At 36.8% G+C, this 16166-nt stretch overlaps 3 protein-coding genes across 4 annotated transcripts in view; all 3 read right to left on the bottom strand.

The window, feature by feature from the left end:
* Nucleotides 1-81: 81 nt before the first annotated feature.
* Nucleotides 82-6385, bottom strand: LOC113676238 (phospholipid scramblase 1-like). Its single transcript, XM_027192873.2, has 8 exons — nucleotides 6148-6385; nucleotides 5653-5775; nucleotides 5143-5220; nucleotides 3059-3251; nucleotides 2220-2328; nucleotides 1723-1825; nucleotides 1513-1571; nucleotides 82-904 (listed from the first exon to the last, which is right to left on the bottom strand). The coding sequence occupies exons 1-8, from the start codon at nucleotides 6224-6226 to the stop codon at nucleotides 875-877; spliced, it is 774 nt and encodes a 257-aa protein (XP_027048674.2). The 5' UTR covers nucleotides 6227-6385; the 3' UTR covers nucleotides 82-874.
* Nucleotides 6386-7333: 948 nt separating this feature from the next.
* LOC113676237 (2-acylglycerol O-acyltransferase 2-A) lies at nucleotides 7334-9780 on the bottom strand. Its single transcript, XM_089209793.1, has 4 exons — nucleotides 9274-9780; nucleotides 8590-8809; nucleotides 8005-8204; nucleotides 7334-7762 (listed from the first exon to the last, which is right to left on the bottom strand). The coding sequence occupies exons 1-4, from the start codon at nucleotides 9698-9700 to the stop codon at nucleotides 7608-7610; spliced, it is 1002 nt and encodes a 333-aa protein (XP_089065919.1). The 5' UTR covers nucleotides 9701-9780; the 3' UTR covers nucleotides 7334-7607.
* Nucleotides 9781-10398: 618 nt separating this feature from the next.
* Nucleotides 10399-16166, bottom strand: part of LOC113676270 (uncharacterized) — a 40641-nt gene continuing 34873 nt past the window's right edge. Inside the window, exons 41-47 of one of the 2 annotated variants that reach the window (XM_089209782.1) lie at nucleotides 15248-15946; nucleotides 14267-14371; nucleotides 14041-14142; nucleotides 13377-13478; nucleotides 12974-13075; nucleotides 11158-12544; nucleotides 10399-10864 (exon numbers count right to left, since the gene is read on the bottom strand). In XM_089209782.1, coding sequence (XP_089065908.1) covers nucleotides 12303-12544; nucleotides 12974-13075; nucleotides 13377-13478; nucleotides 14041-14142; nucleotides 14267-14371; nucleotides 15248-15946 — 1352 coding nt within the window. In that variant the 3' untranslated portion in view covers nucleotides 10399-10864; nucleotides 11158-12302. Of the gene's footprint in view, nucleotides 10865-11157; nucleotides 13076-13376; nucleotides 13479-14040; nucleotides 14143-14266; nucleotides 14372-15247; nucleotides 15947-16166 lie in introns of both variants that reach the window. The other variant, XM_089209781.1, reaches the window with a different exon arrangement.

The following is a 16166-nucleotide window of genomic DNA, read 5'->3' as shown; positions in this document are numbered from 1 at the left end:
ATTGGGTTTCTCTTTCTCCATATTTTGTCCTATTTTCTTTGCAATCCTCATAGAAATGTAAATGAAGTCAAAACTCAAACATTTTTAAAAAGAAGGGATGGACTTCAAAAGAAAAACAAATTTCTTTTATTTCCAGTTTAATAAATATAAAACAACATTTTATACTTCAAATATATCAAATATATAATTATTAGCGCCCACTGAAGGTCTCACAATAAATATTGACACAGTGACTACTCTTTCTTGAAAAGGTATTGGTGATATAATGATGGGGAAAATCAAAAATAAAAACTGCGATTTTACTTGAAGTAATATAAATGTATATATGGAAGTCATTGGACCAAGCAGGGTCCATTTTACCACCAACAAGATGATATTAACTAAGGTAAATTTGGATAAGCACATTATGTGTACAACATTGATTAAGAGGAGTTTGATTCTCTCTTGAAATAAATGAAAAAAATTCTTGACCCTCAAAGGCCAGCACAAAAATCTTTGCTTTTAAATACATCCCAAATCATATAATATGAAAGTTGACTTTGGTGGTGAAAAAAATGACATTTTTGTTAAAACAAAGTGTTTTCCTGTTTGTACAAAGTGGTTTATCTATATTGTTGCTAAAATCAAAGCAGTAAATAGTTTTCAGTGGCCACTCTTAAAATTATTTGTTACAAGCATAATGGATCAAAAGAACCTTGAAAATACATTCTGTTCAAGTGCATCACCATGCCGGAGAAACTTCAAGAAAACCAATTTTTTGTCATTTAAATAGAAAACAAAGAGCTCTGAAATAATTAGATATTTGTAAAGATTTTGAGGCAAATCCTGTTCCTTCCATCCTTGAAATGTTGAATGAACAATCCTCTGTTCATATTTAGCTGCCACGTTCAAAGAACATGAAATCCTGTAAGTACCAACAACAGAAAAGCTATTAGATGATTCCATCAAATGGCTGCAAAACCAGGCATCATATTCCATGGAAATTGCTTCCATGTTTTTCAAAACCAAAGTTATTCTTTCATTGTGCTCAAGAAAAAAAAGGACAAATGAAAATCATGATTTGAACATCACACCTCTAAATAATACATTTAGCTGCTTGCATTAGCTGATTGGCTACCTGAATCAATCACAAAATCTGGTCTGTTTACTCTTGTGCCTTAAACTGTACACTTCTTAAGTCCAGAAAAAGAAAAAAACTGCTTTAAGGTGAGTTTTGGTCATGCAATTTATCCTTAATTGACTTATTGTTCAATCAGCATGAGTGTCTGTACTTATTTCAAATAAGATATTTAACCCTTTAACTCCCAAGATCAAATCATTATTTCTCCCCTTAAACTGTTACAAATTTCTTTGTGAAGTAGTAATGAGAATTTGGTGTTAGATCAAGATAAAAAATTCTACTTGATAAGTTTTAATATTCTCATTACCTATTTGCTGGTTTATGTTAGGATATTATGGGGAGAAGTTTCATGTTGATCACTTCTGGGAGTTAAAGGGTTAAAATGAACTTACAACAAGGAAGACTGCTCCCAGTAAAATGGCTTTAAACTTGATCTCCAAATCTAAAGGGACTAAGGTTGGAATAAAACAATCAGATCAAATAGCGTTTGGAAAAATTTATTCACTAAATATTTAACTGTCAAAATATGACACTGACTGCTGCTGCAGAAATGTGTGTCACTGATATTAATTACTGCATAACACTTATCAAAAACTCATTACATTGGATGCCGAAGTTTGCTGCATCAGTGAATGTCTCTCGGGTACATCCGGTCCACTGTTTGGTTATCATTCCAGTTTCACTGCTTCCGTCAGCTGAAAAAACCTGCATGTTGAGAAAGAAGCAATTTAATTTTTTTTCTCCCAGAGGTTGTTGACAGGTAACCAGCTCAAGCTATTGCACAATTTTAATACCTTTTATAGCAATGGAATGGTGATTATTAACAATCACATCAGTTCACTGATATTTTGTTTAAACACAAATTCTCCTAACAACTTTACAATGGGTTGCATACTGCTCTGTGGGAAAATTATTGCTCAGATCATGGGTTTTTAAGGGTTAAGAAGATCAGATCTTTTGAATACTAAATAACCACTTCTGTTACTCTTGTGGACACCATATAAACACTTATGCCATTAGTGAATTCAGCATTCGTATTTCTTTTAACAATTGCAGTGTAAATAAATAGGTGTCTTCAATTTATTTTACTAGGACTCACAGGGAACTCAATGTCTGAACAGCCACAAGGACAGCATGGTCCATTGATTGTCATGATGTGCTGATGCTGAGAATCTTGAATTTCTAGCTTTATTTTCCATGGAGACGGCCTGAGGAACAATTATGGCCAATATCAACTTATAACAGCTTGTATTGCACTGTAGGGCTTCTTCTCTACAATTTTAGGCCCCCTTAAGAAATAAAGTGCCATGATAATATATCTCTGATATGATCAATTGACAGTTGGTTTGAATTTCATCTTGTGTCAGGCTATTGATAATGTGAGACTGAACTGGCTTCAACTCCAAGGACAATAATTAATAATTTTTCCCCCTTATTCTCTTCTCTTTCATTTGGTTTTTGTGGTATAGAAAGAGAAGGATGAAGGAGAGGAGTTGGAAGAAGAAGAGGAAGATGAAATATCTTATTCTAAAAATTTAAGCCTTGAAAGCCAGGATGAATAATTTATACCAAGATAAATTAATGCAAATTTCAACGTTAACAGACAATCTAGTCTGGAATGCAGTATGTGCATTGCACCAATAAAAGCTGAACAATGACCTTTATATATTTTTAAGTTTGGCTCCTAAAAATATCAATACTTTCTACACAGAGGGATTTTTCATTGCCCATTATGCATGAATTTTCTCCATGGCTGTGACTTACATCATACCTTCAAATATTTCAGGCAGGTAAGGAATATTATTTACTATCCATGATGGATTCTATAACACAGTCATAGGGGTTTCCTTAAAACTTGTGTAACCATCAGTTTAGTTATTATGACCATGATTTAATTTCTCAGCTGAGAGAAAAAAATATTAAATTTTATATCATCACTTTTGCTGCACATAGCCTATGACTGTTCCAGGGGGGGCTTGTATTTCAATCTCTTGAAGACAACAGGGCCACCAACAGCACTGGCACCGCACAGGGCGGGAGAGGTGCATCACTTCTCTTTGCATGTTATCAACAATTCTCATCTCAAATGGACGACCTGGACCACAGCACTGTCGAGTACAGCAGTCTGTGTCTGACAAGACAACAGAGTTAACCCTTTTACTCCTATGAGTGACCAAGACAGAATTTCTCCTTACAACATCTACACTATATAGCAACTAGATAAGTGATGAGAATAAAGAAAAATATCAATTTGGGGATACCTGTATTTACTCACGTATAAGTCGATCTTTTATGACCCATTAAAAAATCAACCCAAAAAATCACCCTTGACTTACACATAAGTCATACACAAAGACCTGACCCAAGCAATCCAAGAAATTAGCATAACAATCACCTGAAGTTCATTAGGAAAACCGAGTTTATAAAACCATTTTTAGCACATTCTTCGTCAACAAAAAATTTTGAAATAATAAATTTTAAGTGGCTTAACAAAAGGCTACTAGAGCTGATTTCTATTGTGTCTTTGGACTGTAGAGTAGACTTTTTTGCCAGCAGCTTCGCTGCAGTTTACGGTGCTGAACTTTTGTTTTCATTGAATGATTACAGTGGCTTAGTGAGCTGGCTCACACAGTCTTAATTGTTATGTGTGATCCTTATCAAGGTACTTCAGTACTGACCTTCAGGCTAATTAATCTCCTTTCAAAAACATCAAGATAAAAGTTATTAAAAATGCAAGAAGATTTCATTTTAAATGTGATTTACAAAATATGGTATAATACTTCTCCAGTGGTGATATCAACAAGTGCTAATAAACTTCACAGCACACGGTTACATTTTGCTCTGCATTTTTTTTAATTCCCTGTATTTTCAATACATTTTCAGAAATAAGAGATTAACTTCTTTGACTAGAAATGATGAAAAATCCGATTTTTGATCTTGAAAATGGGGGTTGACTTATGCACAAGTAAATACGATAATTAGTTGATCCAATACTAAATTCTCTGAACAAATAGAAATTGTATAGTTAACAGTAAGGAGAATAACAAATTTGATCTGGGAGTTAAAGGGTTAAACCGGATAGAGATACTTAGTTCCTGATTAGTCTCAGGGTAAGCTTAAACAAGTATGAGCTGCAGGTAAACAGGGAATTGTTTTCTGGTTCTTGAAACTAAGGGGGTTGGGGACTTGGGTCAATTTTTGCTTGATTTGTATCCCTGCCTCTTAGAATCTTAGTCACTTTTGGGCAACTGTGATTATCCTAACCTTAACTTGGTCACTATCTGTATATGAATCTACAACAGCTTGAAATACCTCTAGATTTTCCCTTTTTATATCCTTACTTACCAGAATCTTCTTACCCAAAAATCCTGAAAATGTGCTACTTTGTTCTAGTAACTCTACTGAAAATGCAAACCCTGATTATATTCAATTCAGTTGTGAAAATGGGAGGCCATGTAGGGCTACATCCCCACTAGCCAATCACTAGGAATACCCTCCCACTCTCTTAGGTATTCAATGAGTATAGGAAATCGTATGAACGCGAGTGCATTTTGTGATTTATGGGCACAAGGTGAGTGCAATTTGAGAACTTTCAAAACATCACTCGTGCCCATAAATCACGAAATGCACGAGCAGGTTCATACGATTTTTTATTTATTATATTCTCGATTTTTTTATAATTTGGTGTTCAAATTTGGCGCTTCCCTGGTGTTTCCATGGCAACTTCTCCATATTGCACTCTATAACCTCTATTGCACTCTATAACCTATTTATGCATTCATCATTGACCAATCAGAAACGCGATATTTTGTTGAGTATATAATAAGTTGACTTAAATCATGGAGGAGAAAATGATAGATTTTTTCTTAACATGGGGTCAAGGTTTCTAGGCACTGTGGCTCTTTCCGCCCCAACAAAATTCTGAAAGGTGACACCCTATTTTCTACTAAGATGTGTTACATTTGGCATTATTAAACTTGGTAGCTAAGAAACAAAAAAAAAAAATACAGAGCTATGTTTACCTTCAAGAGCAAAGTATATTTGTTGACTCATGGTATTGCAAATCCTGTACTTATTTGTTCTTTCACATCCAGTCAAAACTTTGAAATAAAAAGATGAAGAGCTAAGATCAATGTGACTTAATATTGTCATTTTAGTAATGAAATCACTTTCGGCCAGAGAAACAAAAGGTTTATTATCTATCTGTTTAACTGTTGATAACGTTATGCTATAATAAATCCCCTGACTACCCAGATCAAGAACAGGTTCAGATAATGTTTGGTTCCAGAATTATAAGATGACATGTCGGGTGACAAGGACTGCTTTGATTTGGTAATCAACATTACATACAGTGACTAATTTTCGATTCAGCAGGTGCAGAAGCTATCTAATTTCATCTTTCTCCATCTTTTTTTTTTTCCTTTCAGTCAGAACACCTAGGCTTCTCTGTCTCTCAGAATAAGTTTCGGTCAACGGTTGTAGTGGTTTAGCGTAAACTCGTGCTTGAATGAATCACTTAGCTACAAAGCTACCTTCGACAAGGTCGACCTGTTGATGAATCAGTATTTGATCGACGGCCGATAAATATTCCAGTCCTTGAGGGCAGCCCATTGGCGCTTGAGGTGCAGGCATCCAACTCATTTGTCCGGGGACCCCTACGCTCAAAAATTGCAAAATCAATTTTTTTCTCGTGAATTACGCATTGGCAACGTAATGATGTATAAAACAACTTTTTAATTCTACAAATGCATGGAAATAAATGATTATCATCAGCGAATCTGTCAAGGAAAAGTTCCTGTAGCTGTGTAACAAGCTTACAGCTGGAGTTGAGCTGAGGTTGCGGCGGGCAAGCTGCGGTGAAGCTTTCCTCAGAACACTTGCAAATTTTGGCGGGTGTTATCAGGTCGTTCTGTCTTAACATCTAAACTGGTGGTGAGTAACATTAGTATTTCACAGAAAGCGTTATTTCATCGAACGTTTAAAAGTACACCATTTCCTGGAAAAGCTGTGAGGTTGTTTCGATTTACCTGGTTGTTGTTGAATGACAGGTTGCTGTGGTTGTTGATATCCATAACCTTGAGGCCACTCGTGAGGCTCACTTGCCATTCTTTTCAAGCTGAATCAAGGTGTTAGGAGTCTAAATCAGTCTTTTTTCGTCTTAAAAACTTGCAAGTATGTAGAGTTCAGTCAGAAAGAAGACTAACCGCATAAACAGACAGCACGATAGCTGCGGTTTCTCCCTACCGGAAGAGGAATTTTGAAAACGATAAGAGTGGAACGGACTTTAAACTAAGGACCACGGACTACGAACAATCGTCTTACTTTGAGATACAGGTATGAAACATGGACTTGAGGTATACCAGAAGGGCTAGAGTACTAAAATTAAGAAAAACAAAAAAAAAGCAAAACAAAACAAAAAAAAAAAACAAACCAGAAAAACAAACAAAGAGTAAAAATTAAAATATTTTCCTCAACAGTAAAGTAGAACATTTAAACATTGCATTCAAAACTGAATTTTAAATTCTTCAAAGGTTCTGATTTCCTGTTGTGTTACCAAATTTGACCTCTTGGTACAAGAGAGCACAAGCTCATGTTCTCTTTTCTTGATTTTGAGGGTTGGGACATCCTTGTGCACACAAAGATTCCCTCTTAAAATAGTTCTGTTCTATATCTTTTCTTATCTACTTTTACCCTTGTGTTTTGATTCACAAGGAGAGCTCAGAGTTTTAATTAGGACATTGGTGAATTGACAAATTGAAGAAGCTTTTGTAATCTTCTGGATTTCTCTTGCTCAAAAATTCATTCAACTCATTGTCCAACTGACTGAACTGAGAGTATCAGCATAAATATGAGGCAAAAAAAACAGAGGCCCTTTATCACCCCAAATTTCTGAAAAAAAGCCACGTTTGGCAATTTCAAATTTTATGGACTGTAACTCTATCAGTCCTATAAACAGGAAAACTGGCAAATACTACCTTCCCTTTAAGGATCATTGATTGAGATGAGTGATATATAATAGGAAGATTCAGTTGCAGATATCTTTTCCTAAATTAATCCTTAAGTTTTTCCATGGTGGTCTTGTTATGCAAAAGAGAAAATATCCTTGATCTCAACTATTTGGACTATGCTGTCTGAAATTTCACCTATCACATTATCATTAAGGAGGCAAGGTTTCTATGTGGTTTGAAAAGGTAAAAAATAGGAAAGGCAAAACAAAAGAAATTTTGTTTATTTTGAAGTCAAGTACATAACTGTTGAGAAATGGAATCAGTTAGGTTGTTCAGGGCTGGTCTTCAGATCTAGAATAAGTGTTCAAAAATCCCTGAATGAAGCACTAAAATAATTTACCATCTTTTCAGTGTCAAAATGCTTTCTCTGAGTATTGTGCTGCTTCTTGCCTCACCATGTAAGGTTCACAAGAATAAAATTTGGATTACAGTTTCGTTACAAAGGCACACTAGTGAGACTGTGGGCTGAAGCTCTGGTGCTACTGAATCACAAGCTCACTACCCTGTGGCACTCCACAGACATCCCTATGTTCATAGAATAACTCCCTCAACTTCTGTGCATACTCAGAATGCAGTTTATTTATTTGTTCCTTGCTTGGATTTTCCACTCTTTCCACAGAGATGGGTGATCCAACTGAAAAATGTTACACAGTAATAATCTGGGTCAAATTAAATGCAATGTTGGTCTGTAATATGTCTGTTTTATACATACATACATAAATACATATATATATATATATATAAAGAAACATGTACTAGTAAGTAATGGAAGCTGGTTGAAAGGGTTTACTCTACCTCATTATTTTAGAAATTTGCTTGAATTTTCTGTAATTTACAACAAAGTAACTTTAGGTTCTAAAAAGGAAAACAACTTACCAACAACAGTTATGGGTGTGGAATAAGGCATTACACAATATTGTGCATATGGCAGTACTGAACAGCTCTTCAAGAAAACTTTTATCCACTTCTCCCATTTGCTGCGACCAATGTGATAAGCAGTCAGGAGACCGTTCAGCTTAAGCTGACGACTAATCACATTGTTCTGTCCAAAAGCAAAAACTGGAACTAAATGAGCCCTACCATCATAAAGGAAAAAAAAAATTCAGGCTTGACCCATACACATTTGATGCTTGGTAATTGTGAAATCAGCCCACCATTCTATACATTCAGTGTTGCTGTCCATAGCTTCTGGGGGTTAAGGAATAAACTTCCCATGACCATTTTTTGCATAATCTTTAGGGTACAGGAGACAGCCTGTTCTAGCCCCCCCCCCCCCCCCCACCTGCCCCCCTCATTTACTTTGCTGACCATAAGTGAGACCTAGTAACCAGTCACAGAGCTCAATAATTTTCAGCTCTTTTTTAACCAGACTTTTTATTTTAAAATTGCACAAACTCACTTAACCTCTCTATACTTGTGACCTCCTATGTTGCAGTTTAACACAGAAAATTGACCTCTTACCCAGTCTCCAAGGCCAGCTGAACAAAACCCTTACGCCTCTCAAGAGTTATGACATAAGAGTCACGGTTCATGTTAAGTATATCACATGTTCCACCAATTGCTATGACAACAGAATGTCCAGGTCCTTGCTGAGTCAATACAAACTTGCAGCTGTCACGATGGACATTTATGACGCCAAGAGCCATGGCAATTTCACGAAAAATTGGGGATCTACTCATAACTACAACACAAAGTGAATCAATCAGCAAATTGAGGTAATAGATCATTGAAAAATTGATTGAATGATTAATCATGGCATGAATTTCCTGATTATCATCTAGAGAAAGGGAGACTGTTAAGCATGCTATCACTCTGGGTAGGAGTAAGCTATCAACTCAACAAAAATCAATTAGACATGAATAAGAAAGCGGAAAGGGAGTGAAAATTACAGGGATTTAGTAACGCTAAGCCACTGCGTTTTTTTACATGGTTAAAATTATTCATAGTTTTAAACGATCAGCCTATTCTTGATCTGATCTCCGTCGCAAATGTTTCCTGAGATGTCACGCAGTGAAATTTACGCTTTTTGACGTTGCGTTGTTACGTGACGTCGTTTCGTGACAAAACATGGAATTGACGCTACCACCCGAAATGAAAAATATACATGATAAATAGAAGACCTTCATAATTTTATGGTATACTTACAAGAGTGTGCCCCAATGTAAGGAACAATCCCTGGAAAAATTTTACTGAACTGCAAGGCTTCTGATCCGAAGCTCAAGGCCAGGCCATCAGGGAACATGCCGTGAGGATGGTAACCAAATATGTAGTTTTTGGAAGAGTCTAAATCTGTGGTCTTAAGTAACGTGACTGGGAAATAATCTCGCACGTACCTAAAGAAAACGTTATTTCTCACAAACTCTGCTCTTCTTCCTCCACGGTTAGGAGTCTCCAAATCAACTAAATACCACCAGGCTATGTAGGCAAAACCGAGCGGCCAACTAAAGTGGAAGCATCGATAAAGTCCGTAAAAGAATAATGGGCCACAGAAGAAGAGAGTTCCAGACAACAAGATGAAGTAGAAAATGATAACGCTTGCTCCCTGAAGACATCGTGATCCGTGATCAGCCATAGAGGCTGAAAGTTGAGTCAGTTCAGTTTAAAGGTTGGTCTTTGATCGTAAAGTACGAGTTGCTTGTTATTACATAAGTGGTCCACCGCTGACCACAAGCCGTCTCAAATGGAAGGTTCGTTTAAGTAGAGCAAATAATAGTTTGGAACAAACCCAGAGGACAAATTAGAATACATTCTTAGTTCATCGAAAGCGAGCTCTATGATGTAACATTTTTCTGATAGAAAATTGCATGCATGAGAGTGATATTTTGCCTGATGATGTACTTCGAGAAGTCCTTACCATATGCATGATATAGGCATCAAGACTGCTCCAGTCAATATCAATACCGTATAATATATGAATTCCAAAAATAAAAAAGTACCTTACTCATGATGGTTATTTCACAACAGCAATTAACCACCATATGGTTGATAATGCAGCAAAGAGCAAATTTAACATGAGGTCTTTCCCGGCGACTTTACTTGCTTTCATTCATGACTCATTTCCCAAAAATGTACATGTTTTGTAACTGTAGTTTTCTTTAACAATGGAATAACTGTCTTGTTTCTGTTTGGGACCATTATTGATTATACTTAAGGGAATTAGGGCGAAGAATTCATGCAGGAAACTGCAATAAGAACGGAGACGGCTCGTATAGTGATGGGAGTGGATGTAATAAGGTTGGACGGGAAGGAGAGTGTTTCAAAAGATATGAATAAAATCGTTATTATAAGTTTATTGCCTTATCAATAGTAAATAGTAAAATATAGATTTATTACAAACATGTCTGAAACTTAAGGTTTATAAATATTATAACAAGGCTGATATGTATAATAACGATGCAGCTGGTCAGTGGTAATTCTCCAAAAATGGGACCCTTGAATGAATGGCATCGATTTTAGAAGAGAGTTTCCAACGGAGACAAGACAGTTCTTCACTTTTGGGGAAAGAATAGACATTCATGCACTTGTAGGCGACAGCTGATCCTCACTTCTGCTAAGATTCCTCGACGACTGTGAACTTTGGTCCTTCCGGCAAACTAAATTTTGCATGTGTCAAAGTTTTCCCAGTTGGGGACTGGGGACGTGTACACCATTTTGGAGATAGCATCAAACTGAGAACAGGTTTCCATTGCCGTGAGATCACCTGACCGTCTACCCGTAGCAATTGGAGATAATCATGCTGCAACAGAAACACTGTATTCAAAATTAACTGACATTGACAAATAAAGAAGAAATGGATGGTAGCATTTTAGCTGTAATATGGCGAAACATAAACACTCATCTTAAAGTCAAGAAAATAGAATGAAGATGGAGGTTTGACAGCGAATGCCGGCTATCATAAGAGTTTCATCTTTACTCGTTAGAATACAGGGGATAGTCAACGCAATGGACAGAGGTGGAAAACATGGATTGGGAGAAGAAATTCTGCTTAATAAGCCTTCTGTTATTACGGGCACTCAAAGGTTTTTTTACCTTGAAAGGTGGAAGCATACTGATCGTCATATATCGATGGTCGAAGCGTGAATATCTGAAAAACATGTGAACCAAAAGCACAGAAGACAATAATGAAGAACAAACTTTATGACTTCAAACAGAAATCGTAAAAAACAAAACGACAATTATTGAAGACCGAAATGAATGACGTTGCCATTTCTTTTCTTATCTTTTTGTCTAGTATGCTGCCGGTACGTCTTGAGTTATATTTATGGGTGGAGCGAGACGAGCCACTAAGAAATGATGTAGCTCGCACGGCGTCACGAATGGGATTTGGGGAAGGAAAAGGAGAAATAGAAAGGTTAAATTTCTCTTCTCTTGTTCAACGCGACATCTCACTTGTTCGCTGCGCTCACTCGTGAGCTATCGAGTTAAGAAATTCCGTATCTACGCGCGCCCATGTATTATTCTCTATTTATCAATACTACTCAATATTATTACTAGTAATATTATTATGGTGTATGATTTTGACCAGTTCAGTTTATATTGCTGTAATTAGCGAGTTCTACATATACCTATATTGATTGTGAAGAGCATCTGACCTTGAAATGGTAAATTGATATTTGCCTACTATAAATTAATAAATATTATTAAATATTATTATTAATTTTGTAAGAACTTGCATCGTCTCCCTTCACTCTTTATGCAACATTCAGTGGACATGAGACAGTAATGAACTCTTAACGTTGTTTCGTGTGATTATATCACCATCTCGTTGAGTTACTACAACAACTGCTGCCCAGCTCTGCTGCTCTGCCCTGCTCTTGAAAGTATCAAATACAGTTAGTCACTTTCATTTTATTTGATAAGATGAAACAATAAGCATAAAAGGAAAAGTGCATGAGTGGTATACGATACGGCTAAGATATCGCCATTCATTTGGCATCTCTGAGATATGGACTTCAAACGACAGACTTGTCATTAGAGTGTGATATTTCTTCTCTAAGATATGGATTTCATATTTTAGATCTGAAATAGGAACTTATATCACAGATCTGAGATACTTTTTGTAACACAAATCTGAGATAATGTGAGTACGATACCACAGATTTGCGATATGGCTGATATATCTTGGGTCTGAGATTTGGATTTCATATCACAGATTTGAGATAAGGGTTTTTCTATCACAAATCCGAGATACGAGTGTTAAAATCACAGATCCAAGAGAAAATTGTTTTATCAGAATATCTGAGGTATGAATGCTGTACCACAGTACTCCAGGTGTTATGCCACAGATCTAAAGTATGTAGAATATACGTTAGATCTAAGGCATTGATGTTATGCCACAAATGTTTCGGAATGTTGATGATACCAACTTGAAAGAGTAAAGCATCAATTAGCACTTGGGAACGTAGATCTAAATAGACTAAAGAAAGTAGATTAGTATAACTAGTTGCCTGCAAAAAGGTTTGTTAACTTAAAATTGAGCGATCAAATGTTGGAGACGAACGTAGACGGTTGAAATTTTGAGGTAGTGAAATCAATTTTAGAGAGAATCTTAACCATGATGACATCTCACCACAAAAATTATGTAATAACGATGGTAATGATTATAAGGACGATAAAAAAGACGAAAATTTAGCGTGAAAATGTGAAATATATAATAATAACAATAGCCAAGACGATAAAAATAATGTAAAGACAACTTTCAAGATAACAATATTTTTAACCTTCACTCCATTGACAAAAATACAATGAAAATAACGAAAAAAGTGATGGTAATGACAACAATAAATGTTTCCTGGAGTCAACGCGAAGCAGGGCATACTTATTTTTCTCGGATATATTTTCTCACCTATTGAACAATCAGGTGACTGGCGGGTCTCTTCACAGGTGCATTGGTTGGGTCCAGTGCAGGTGCCATGATTTGAACAGTTGTTCACTAATTTACAGTTCACTGTGTTAAAACGCAAAATAGATAATTGATCAGTTGTAAAAATTGTAACGATGATAACTAATGCCTTTTTCAGACCTATGTCATTATCTGAGCAACTACGTACCCACCCCTCCCTCAACCCAACATTAACCCTAACTTGATAGCAGTTGACTGTCATTGGATTATGGGAGTGGTACCCCAAGTGCGCAGTTACTCAGATACTGAAACCGATCCCCTTCTTCTTACCTGGTAAACCCGTTTAACCGTTTCATCGTGGGGCGACAGAGGACAAGTAAATTTGAACGTTTCACATTTATCTTACCTCCAGAGCAGTTCAATCCTTGGGAACCGACGTAGCATGAACAAACATTAGGTCCGATACAGTCACCACGATAAGAACAGTGATCTCGAAGTTCACAGGTTGCTTAAACGGAAACGAAAATACAAAGAAAAGATTTGTTAAAGATGCATCCATAGAAAGGACGAGGAATGATAATTTTGAAACACAGCATATGATATGCGAGTCATAATAACTAAGATTCAAAGGTTCGTAAAATCCCCCCTACCCCCTTCTCCTACAAAATAACGGCACACCCCAAGGGGAAGAGTACCTACGCAACAGTGTCTTCGGGCACGGAAACGGACAGCGTTTGTGCGTTTTAGCATTTACGCACAGGTTAAAACTACAATTTGACAATTCATTTCACTTGTTCCGGATTGTAGAAGGCGGTTAATCAAAGAATTACGCGATTTTTTCTGGACTTATTTTTACTCTGAAAATTAGAGATTAATGAAGCCTTTTTCATTGAGAAGATGTATGCTTTACTTTTTAGAGGGCCAAGAAGTGTGGGAAACATTCCGGGATTTAATTAACCTTTAGATAACGTCTAATCAAAATTGGTATTTATAAACTTTTCAAATTTACTGCGATGATCACATTTCACTTTCAAACTTTTCACTAATTAAGAAAATAAAATGTCAGTTACCTTGTGAGCACCCGACACTTTTGTATCCATCTTCACAGGTACAAACATTAGGGCCGGTACAGTTTCCTCTTCCGGTGCAACTATTTACTTCTTCACAGGAAACTGTAAAGATAAGATAAAGAGGTAAGAGAGGTAAGACATGATGCAATGAAATGATCTTGCAAAAGAAAGCAGGAAAGGAAAGGGAGAGAAAGTAACACTGAACAAACTGAAGTAGGAAACAAACCTGTTGAGCAATCAAGAGATCCTTTGAATCCACTATCACAATCACAGGTATTTACTTCTATGCAACTTCCATGCTTGGAACAGTTGTTTACTGCCTCACAAGTCACTGAAACAACAAAAACATGTTGGGTCCTTAATTTTTCAAGAGCTAAAAAGTAAGAAAAGTTCTTAGGGCGACTTCAAGCCATGAGGATATCTTTGAGATTTCTATCTGCAAGGAGAAGATTGGAGAACAGGCGAACAAATAAAGTTAGCTACGAGCGAGGCAGATAAACGGTTGGGTGAAAAGAAATCTTAGTGTGAAGGAAATAGAACAGCGCCATGTAGTTCAAGTCGACGAGAGCCAAACCCAAATAAAACGGGTGCAATTGTAGCAAGTGAAGTTTGCTGCAAGGAAACAAGGATTGGAGTAACCACAACCAAACTGTTTCCAGTCTGCGTATAACTAGTTTGCTTTGACTCTGCTTATAGCTGTTTTCTTTTAAAAAAGCTCAACTCTTGACTTTGCCGTCCGCATGAACCAACGAATCTCAGATCGTATGCCCAAATTTCCTTCGTTTACCCCTACCAACTCGATTTTCTGAATTCCTGTCCTTCATCCAATAACTCAAAAGAGGGACTTTAGTCAGGGCCCAATCCCCGAATAATTAAAGGTCATTAACCCCCAGTCATACATGGAAATCACTGTGAGCAAGACTATTCTCTGCTTAGGGCTGTTTTCTTCCAAAAAGCTCAACTTTTGACTTTGCCGTCAGCATGAACCAACGAGTATGCCCAAATTTTCTTCGTTTACTCCTACCAACTCGATTTTCTGAATGCCTGTCCTTTATCCAATAACTCAGAAAAGGGACTCCAGTCAAGGCCCAATCCCCGAATGATTAAAGGTCCTTAAACCACAGTCATACAATTACCGTGGAAATCACCGTGAACAAGACTACGCTTTGACGGTTTTGCAACCAAATCTCGATGTCACAAGACTTACCACAGAATGTAACATTAACATCAGCTGTTTGGTTTGCTTGGTCTCCATTGAATCTTTCCGCTGCCGTGGCAATTACTCTTAGCACGAATGGTTTTAAAGTCTCGTTTATTGAAATAAACAGACGGGGCGCGTCTTGAGGGGCTCTTGTATTACTTCTGTTCACCAAGCTCGTGCCATTCACGTGAACCAATCGATAGCCCGTCGGTAAACCCGAAAAGACGATTGCTAGATTTTCTGATCCATCTTGGTCATTCAGATGGGCTTCTAGGAACACTGGAATAAGCTTTTCACTGCTGTTCCAATGGTGACACGGCACACTGACATTAAGAAATGGAACATCTGCAACGGCTGTGATGTTTATTTCAATATGTCTAGAGACCGCTTTAGTTTCTATTGGGGTGGAGACTATTGCCGTAATGTTAAACCTCGCGAGTCCTGAGAAATCTTTCTGGGGTATCATCCATATATCGCCAAAATCTGCAGGCTCTAACACAATACGATCGCCGCTCCTGTTTCCTTTACTAAAAGCCATTCCTTCGGAAATTTCATGGATTATGAGTTTCAGGGTGAAATTTTTATTGTAGCTGTTAATCTCAAAATCCGGAACAAAAGCGGAGAGATATAACTGAGCGGGCACGTCCTCAATTGTGTCACTGTACATAGCATTGATTATCGGGGGCTCAAATCGTAGAGGAAAATCTGCAAATGAATTTATAACATGATTAAAATCATTGTATGAACTAAGTGGCATTATAATAAGATGATGGATTTAGTCTATTAAGCTCTCATAATTATTACTATTGCAATCATTATAATTATAATCATTCAAAAACAAATGTTAACCAGTGAATGAAAGCATCAATAATTTCATTCATATCATATTCAACAAACTATCTCGTTCCAACGCTTTCTGCTCGAA

This window comes from Pocillopora damicornis, chromosome 6, assembly GCF_964200805.1.
Source record: "Pocillopora damicornis chromosome 6, jaPocDami1.2, whole genome shotgun sequence".
In the NCBI taxonomy this organism is placed as follows: Eukaryota; Metazoa; Cnidaria; class Anthozoa; order Scleractinia; family Pocilloporidae; genus Pocillopora; species Pocillopora damicornis.
This window is presented reverse-complemented; position numbering and strand designations above follow the sequence as displayed.

Bases quoted from the DNA above. Each gene is read 5' to 3' on its own strand.
- LOC113676237 (XM_089209793.1), bottom strand. From the start codon at position 9,700: ATGGCTGATCACGGATCACGATGTCTTCAGGGAGCAAGCGTTATCATT. The intron at 8,810-9,273 runs GTAAGTATACCA...TTTGTGTTGTAG, and splicing joins TTACATTGGGGCACACTCTT to TTATGAGTAGATCCCCAATT. The intron at 7,763-8,004 runs GTAAGTTGTTTT...AACATTTTTCAG, and splicing joins CACACCCATAACTGTTGTTG to TTGGATCACCCATCTCTGTG.
- LOC113676238 (XM_027192873.2), bottom strand. From the start codon at position 6,226: ATGGCAAGTGAGCCTCACGAGTGGCCTCAAGGTTATGGATATCAACAA. The intron at 5,776-6,147 runs GTAAATCGAAAC...TTTTGAGCGTAG, and splicing joins TGTCATTCAACAACAACCAG to GGGTCCCCGGACAAATGAGT. The intron at 905-1,512 runs GTAAGTTCATTT...TGGTACTTACAG, and splicing joins TGGGAGCAGTCTTCCTTGTT to GATTTCATGTTCTTTGAACG.